Genomic DNA, 7,833 nt, shown 5'->3' with positions numbered 1-7,833 from the left:
GATTTTGTATTAATTCTTGAGAGTATGATTTTTGTGACTTTTATATGAAGAGTTGAATTTAACGAAAAAATGTTCTTGAGAAGTTCTAAAAATTCTTCAACTAAAATCTTCTCAAGAATAAATTCAATTCATAAATTTATGACGAACCAGTTAAAAGTATGTCGAATAACATCATGATACTTCCTAATATGACTTTAACAGGATACCTTGTTCGTATTATCATCTTGTTCTTATTATGACCTATATCTGGGAAGTTAATTCCGACCAATTTTGATGTTTATGCAACAAAGTTAAATTCTGAAAGTACACACACGTACTTGCTAACAAATGAAGATAGAACTTCTGATTACATACTTGAAATAAATGACAACAGTACGTGGCCGACTGCAAAAGGTGCTATTCATGGACACTAACAGTAACGTAATAATCCTTGTTGACATTTTAACACTCCCTGCAATTTAGCAATTTTATACAGGGTGTCGGCACACTGGAATATCTCATAAAAATGAATTTTCAGTGCAAAAATAAAAATAAGAGAAACAATCTCTAATAACCTTGATCTTAACGAATGTTATCCTGAACAATTAAGAGGTTTTAGCCGTCGGTCGGGCACCATGCGTAATATTAATGCCGGTGGTACCGTAACTTTAACGCGTCATAACTCAAAAATTATTTAATGAAAAAATATTTTCTTATGGTGTCTTGGAAAGCTCTCGATCAGCTATTGAATTCTGGAGTCAAATATTCCTCTTTGAAATAGTTACTTGAACCACTCTTCCGTAAAACTCTTAGTTAATACACATTTGCAAGTTCATCTTCAATAGACACATATACAGTTTTCCTATGGAATCAACAAAACATAATCGTCTATTAATTTTTATGCTGTAATATAAATAATTATCTAAAACTGTTCAATTCTTAGAAAATAAAATCGAAGGATAATTATAAATAGAAATTAATACCGATACGAACTATGGAAGTAGTGAAATGTTAATATCATACACTTATTCTAACCCACAAATAATTAGTAATTACTTAAGAAATAATTGTGCCAATACTAAATTAAATTTGGCATCGCGTTAATAAAATCAGCGTGTCCGGAGTGCACCTACTCTCTTTTGTACTTATTTTGAGAGAGAGCGAGGGGAACAGAAGTTATTAAGCTTATCACACATATATAAAGCACATATAAAATACATATAAGTGTTTAAACTAATAATTAGATCATTACTATATATGTATCTGTGATAACATATTTAAATATTATTAAGTATTATTGAAGCCGTTTTTTTGTAAATACATGTTTTTAACGTAAGAAGAATTTTTATATTTATGTACTTTTTCTTCTACCTCCGAATTAAAATATACTACTTGTTTTGTACCACAATTTAAACTAAAATGTATCTTCCTGTATTTAACCTAAAATGTGTCATCTTTTTATCCTACTTTTGAGTATCTGTGTCCTATTTTTATACAACTTTTTAATCAGGAATGTGCTGGTTTATCTAGATTAAATCTGACACTCTACGTCAAGGTCATATTCAATAGAGGTAACTTCGCCAAAATGAATAGTTATCTTAAAAATAAAAATAATATGTTCAAAAAGGAGATCATTTTTTATTGTTTTACAGGAACCGATATTAAACACGTGATAAAGGGCGTTTTTCAATGCGGTGGCCAATATCACCATACCCTTGAGACTCAATCCTGCGTGTGCGTTCCAGTAGAGAACGATATAGACGTCTATCCATCGTCACAATGGATGGATCTCATTCAAGTATCGATAGCTAATTGTCTTAATGTTCAAAATAATAGGTAACTTATTAATCTATCGAGTCAATCTCTTTTGTGTCAAAAGTAATTATATTAGTCCAAATGGAATTACACTGTAATAGCAATAAAAACTATGACAATTATAGTGAGATATTTTTGAAATCCACTATTAAAAATATGTCTTATTCACATACGTAAAGTTGAAAATAAAATACTTACGAAAATTTAATATTGTGTGTAATATCACCTACATAGGTACCTACATTATACATATTACAAAAATTAGAACATTTACATAGAACTATACAATGCATTATTGTTATCATAATTATCTTTCGAATATAAAGTCATATTTATACAAATAGAAGTAAAAACACTAGTTCTTTAAAATAGAACATTTATAATATTTCCGCTGCAATTATGTAATGTTTGCACAAATTATAAAGTATGCACTTTCACATAATGTAACAAAGTTATCATTACACAAAACCACCCTTATTCAACAATATATAGCATCGAACTAATGTGATTAATAATGTCTCAATAATGTCTCTATTGTCAATATCAATATCATTGAAATTATCAATAATATTATAGAATAAGAATTAAATTATTTATTTTTTCTTATAAAATAAAATAAATTAAATAAGCAATGATAAGTAAATAAAATAATATTAGAAAAATGCATTTTGTAAATTAACTTAACACTAATTTTGTGAATATAATTTTTTAAGCATCAATGTGCATGTCAATCGACTTGGCGGTTCATACGGTTCAAAAATCTCACGCAACGCGCAAATTTCATGTGCTTGCGCATTGGTATGTCACATACTGAGGCGTCCAGCGCGATTCATCATGACGACGGATAGCAATATGCAATCGATAGGCAAAAGATGTTCTACTCGTCAAGAATATAAGATCGGAGTGAACAATGACGGAGTTGTACAGTATCTCAATTCGAAACACTGGAGCAATTGCGGTTCTAGTTTCAACGAACCACAAGCAGCCATGATAGCTTCCTACATGCAAAGGTATTGAAATACAACATGTAGTATAAACAAAAATTTAAGCAGTTTTTCGTAATAATATATAATAATAAGACACTTCTCTAATATTAAAATTTATTTATTGCACTTTCTGTGCACATCATTTTGAAATTAAGTGGCAATTTTGTAAGCAAAAGGAGATACACTATAAAATATAATTAAACTATTTTTATTCTATTCTCTGAACAGAAATTTGAAACATTCCAAAAAAGGAAAAAATACCTAATATTAACGTTAATTTAAAAAAATACTTCGATTAATAGTGATAAAGATAATTCTCGGTAATTAACTGAATCAATTTTGAAAACACTCTATTGTGTGTGTTTAATCATCCATTTTTATTCACAAACAATTTTTTATCGTTAGAAGCTGCTATTTAACTGATACTTGGACGTTCAACGGATTCGACGTGAGAACCGATTTACCGTCAAATACGTTTTGTCAGGCATCAGGATCCGCGGAAGGAGTGGCTATGATCGAGAATTTAATGGAGCATATTGCGAAAGTGACGAACAAGGATCCGATTGAGGTCAGATTGGCGAATATGAAAGATATTGATAAATCAGTTTTAAAACCCATGATAGAGGATTTGTTGAAAAAGGCAAATTACGATAATAACAAAATTCACGCTGTTTGGTTCAATTCACACAATCGTTGGAAGAAACAAGAAATTGCTTTGGTACCGATGAAATACTTGATGACATTTGAAGGACAATTCCATGCAATGGTATCAATCTGCGCTCGCGACGGTTCGGTATGCGTGACTCATAGCGGAATTGAAATCGATCAAGGTATAAATACAAAGGTATGAAAATGCAATGGTTTATTCAAGTAAGTTCTATCATGCTTTTCATCTAACTATCAATAAGTTAATGGAAAATTATGTTTGAAAATTCTATTTTTTAAATTTGTGTTACTATTTTAGAAAATTAGAATCAAAAACTTTTTTTGTTATTTGTTATTTCTCGATTTTTATCACTTTTTATTCATGTTACATATTTTGTGGATTTTGAATACTGATTAATTATCTCATAAATTTATTGAAATTAGAAAAAGTTCGATTTAGTATGTAAGACGATTTACATTTCTGTCAATTTAAAAATAATTTTTGTACGCTAGATCGCACAAATAGCAGCTAATGTACTGTGTGTCGATATCGAAATAGTTTCTGTTAAAGGAAGCAATAATTTAGCTTCACCCAACAAGTCAACTACAGGACACAGCATTACCGTAGAAAACTGCGGAAACGTAAGAATTCAATTCATCTCCATCACTGTGAAAGACAGTGTCATATATACATAACGTAACAGATAATGGTGAATAAGAAATCCCGGATCGGTAAATATTGAAAACAAAGCATTTTTGGGGAAAATAATTCAGATAAAAGTTGTAGAGTTTAAAAAGATCTAACAACTTATCATATCTGTTTGATCTTAAGTGATGTTGCTAAAGTCAGATCAAGGCCAAACCGATTTTTTTAAACGGGACACTATTTTTGATTCCAGAATTTAATAGCTGATGTCAAGAGCATTTTAAAATACTTTAATAAAGATCCTTGTATGTAGACTTTAACCTGACCTTGGCGATGCCATCCAAGGTCAAACAGATGTGATCAATAAATAGACCGTTTTGAATTCTACAATTTTTGTCTGTATCATTTTTCCGAAAAATTCTTTATTTTCGAGATAGTTCGTCAGTCCAGGACTTTTCTCTCACCCTGTATACATAACGTAACTCTTGACGATGATATCGACTATTTTTTTCAGGCAACGATCCACGCTTGCACACAGATTTTGTCTAGACTCGAGCCGATAAGAAAAAAAATGAAAAATCCGACATGGAAGGAACTCATTTTTACAGCGTATGAACAAGGCATTGATTTATGCGCAAGTTACATGTAAATGTCACTAAATCCTATTTGACAGTGATATATTATGTTACACTATATCATAAAGCACTTTAAAATGTTTCCGAAAATATTGTTAGGAAGAAACTTAAGTCTCATTTTTAGTATAGATGTACATTGTAAAAAAACGCAGTTTAAATATTCCATTTGCACTTCCTATAATTATTATTAAACGTATTTATCATATGCTTTTGGAAAGATTTTCATAAATAAATAAATTTAAACTTTAAATTTATGTCGTAAGAGATGCTACACAAATTATTAATTATTATGTAATACATTTCGTTTATATGTATACCTTGGCAGGTTGGTAAATGGGCCAACAGAAGATATTTACGGTGTCACTACTGCCGTAGTAGAGATCGATGTACTGACCGGTCAGCACGTTATCAGAAGGGTCGATTTGATGATTGATGGTGGTGTAAGCTTAAATCCCGAAATCGACATCGGTCAAGTGGAGGGAGCTTTCGTGATGGGAATAGGATACTGGACTTCTGAGGATCTGATCTATAGTCCTGATACAGGAGTATTAACGAATAACAGATTATGGGTACGTTTATCAGACTTTATCAAATTTTGGCACACCTAATATTACAGCAAGACTCTACTACTTCAATTCGCCGAGATTGTCCTAAAACTACATAATTAAATTATCTAAAGTATTTTATTATTTTCATAGAATTATAAGTCACCAGGAGCGAAGGATATTCCTGAAGATTTCCGCGTATACTTACGCAGTAAATTGTTCGATGCAAACGGTATCTACCATTCGAAATGTAAGATTCAAACACTTTTGTTGAAATTTGATTATGATTCAAGACTTTATTTTTTATATTGCAAAAGTAATAAATTTTAAAAAATTTTTGCCTAATTAAAAAGTTCGTAGAAATTCTTTTAGAAAAATTTTCAAGTCCATAAAAATCATTTTATCAATTTAATCGATTTACAAGCGCTCGTTTCAATAAATCATTTAATTTGTTAAGAAAAATAATAAAAATTTTAATAAAAGTGAAAAGAGAATTTCGGTTTAGAATATTGAAATCAGGAACATTAAACGATTGACGTATTTGATTAATACCGAAAATATATTTGTAGCAATCGAAGAATCATCGCTTTGTATGAGTTACGTGATTCCAATAGCGTTTCGCTACGCATTGAATTCCGCTAGAGCGGATGCAGGGAATACGGAATGGTATCAACTAGGTAAGTTTTAAGAAGAGATACATTCCTATCTTTGATAATTCAACATATAACATAAATCTTCTCTAAGTTTATGATTTGGATTTTTTGCAGCAAGTACTAATCATTTAATTGCCACAGTTCTTTAATTCGGTGCTTATATTTATTTTTAATATTTTTTAAATATTATACTTTTACGAGAGTCCAAAAGAAGGTTTCCTCATTTTAGGAAAAACAGAAAAACAAAGATTAAAGATCTAAAAAAATTTATTATAACTCATTACACAATTTGATTATTTTCTTATAAAAATAATATGTCTTTTTATGCGTTTATTATATCATGAAAAAATTATTGTATCACGGCATGCAAATTTTCACGTATGAGTTACCTATTAACCGTCGTTTTAACTTCCTCATCAATATTAAACGCTAGCCGTCTAAATAGAGCTTCAAATTTGTGAACAGATAAAAGTCGCTTGGAGCAAGGAGGGTATTTCTAAGGCACGAAGAACCACTTAGGGTTCAGAAACATTAGAGAATGTCTATACTGTTAGAAATGTAACCAAGAGCTTCCTTTACATGAAGTAAATGAATCTCGTAGTTATGAACGAAATTAAAAGTAATGAATGATTTAACTAAAAATTAGATTACAGTAGAGAGAGAGTTACTTAAATGTGATGAACGTGTCATTAAATTTCATGTACATGTACACAAACATACTTTTCAGTGTATGAATAATGTATAAATATATTAAAAATGTAATATCAGAAAATTAAGTGGTCTGTTTTACGGACAGGTGTGTCGGTTTACAGTGGAACACAATTTTAAATTAAAAATCGTATTATGAAAAGACTAAGAGAAAAAATAATATAAATAAAACTTATTTCGGAAACCACAAGTATTTAAAATGACGTAATATTATCAATAATATAGTCACTATGATTTAAACCTCACAATTTGCGAAAGAAAATCGTAAGAATTTTATTTTCGCATTTGTAGAATTCGTTTTTAGCTTATTTGATGTAGAAACAAGCCACAAATCTACAAATTATGAGTTTGTATTTATTTAATTAGCTAAACAGATCATGATTTTATTAGTATTAAAGCGCAATAGTTAGTTTCCGAAAAATAAGGGGTGTCACTTTAGGAGACCTATGTCAGTATCCGCGGCGACTTTCCTCTATTATAAATAACACTCTGCTCATATTAATCACGATTCACGGTATATGTACATTACTCGAAATCAGACCATATACATTTAAAATTTGTTTTAAAATAACTAAAAATATATGTTATTTTACATAATTAAATTCGTGATTTATATTTTCCTCTGCGTTACTTTTTCACAAATTATGTATTTTTAATTTTTTTTATTTAATTTGTTTTACATAATTTCTTAGAAAATACTTTCTTAGAAAAACTAATATAATAAAATAACATTTTAAAATGTATACTTTTAAAATGTAATTCGTTATATTTGCAGATGGACCGTGTACTATCGAACGTATACTTTTGACTAGCTTAACTAACAAAGACATGATGGTTTACGACTGGAACACAAATATTGGAATCGTTCTCAAAGAAACTGGTGTTTGAAATAAATTTTGTATTCTGCTAGCCTTTTAATTGCTGTATAAGTAGTATAATAAAAAAATTTTGTTAATTAGATTAGATTTAAGTATTCACGTTTTGATATGAGAACTTTTACAGTACCAATTGAATCATGATGATTCGACCAATTAAATGTCTTTAAAATTGCTAATGCACGTCTCTTCTCACTTACGCTATTAAACTGATTTTCTTCATTAAACTCATTTAACTAGGTTTTTGAGCACTAATATCAGCTAGGCTTTCAGTGATCATCAGGAAGTCGAATACATTATGTTAAAAAATAGTGTAATAAGCACAAGGTTTCAAAAATTCAGTTCG

The 7,833-nt window shown here is 29.6% G+C and overlaps 1 protein-coding gene across 1 annotated transcript; it reads left to right on the top strand.

The window, feature by feature from the left end:
- Window positions 1-1,489: 1,489 nt before the first annotated feature.
- On the top strand, window positions 1,490-7,505 carry LOC108757353 (xanthine dehydrogenase-like; the record flags this gene model as incomplete). The annotated part of the gene is given in 11 exon segments (XM_018513797.1): window positions 1,490-1,550; window positions 1,632-1,815; window positions 2,508-2,804; window positions 3,186-3,624; window positions 3,939-4,067; window positions 4,586-4,716; window positions 5,032-5,275; window positions 5,405-5,501; window positions 5,821-5,928; window positions 7,388-7,455; window positions 7,458-7,505. Coding segments are annotated over 11 exon segments (1,806 nt in total), but the record flags the coding sequence as incomplete, so codon positions are not given.
- Between the last annotated feature and the right edge of the window lie 328 nt (window positions 7,506-7,833).

Source organism: Trachymyrmex cornetzi, unplaced genomic scaffold (genome assembly GCF_001594075.2).
Source record: "Trachymyrmex cornetzi isolate Tcor2-1 unplaced genomic scaffold, Tcor1.1 scaffold4758, whole genome shotgun sequence".
NCBI classification, from domain to species: domain Eukaryota; kingdom Metazoa; phylum Arthropoda; class Insecta; order Hymenoptera; family Formicidae; genus Trachymyrmex; species Trachymyrmex cornetzi.
The sequence above is the reverse complement of the archived record's forward strand: the minus strand, read 5'-3'. Positions and strand labels throughout refer to the sequence as shown.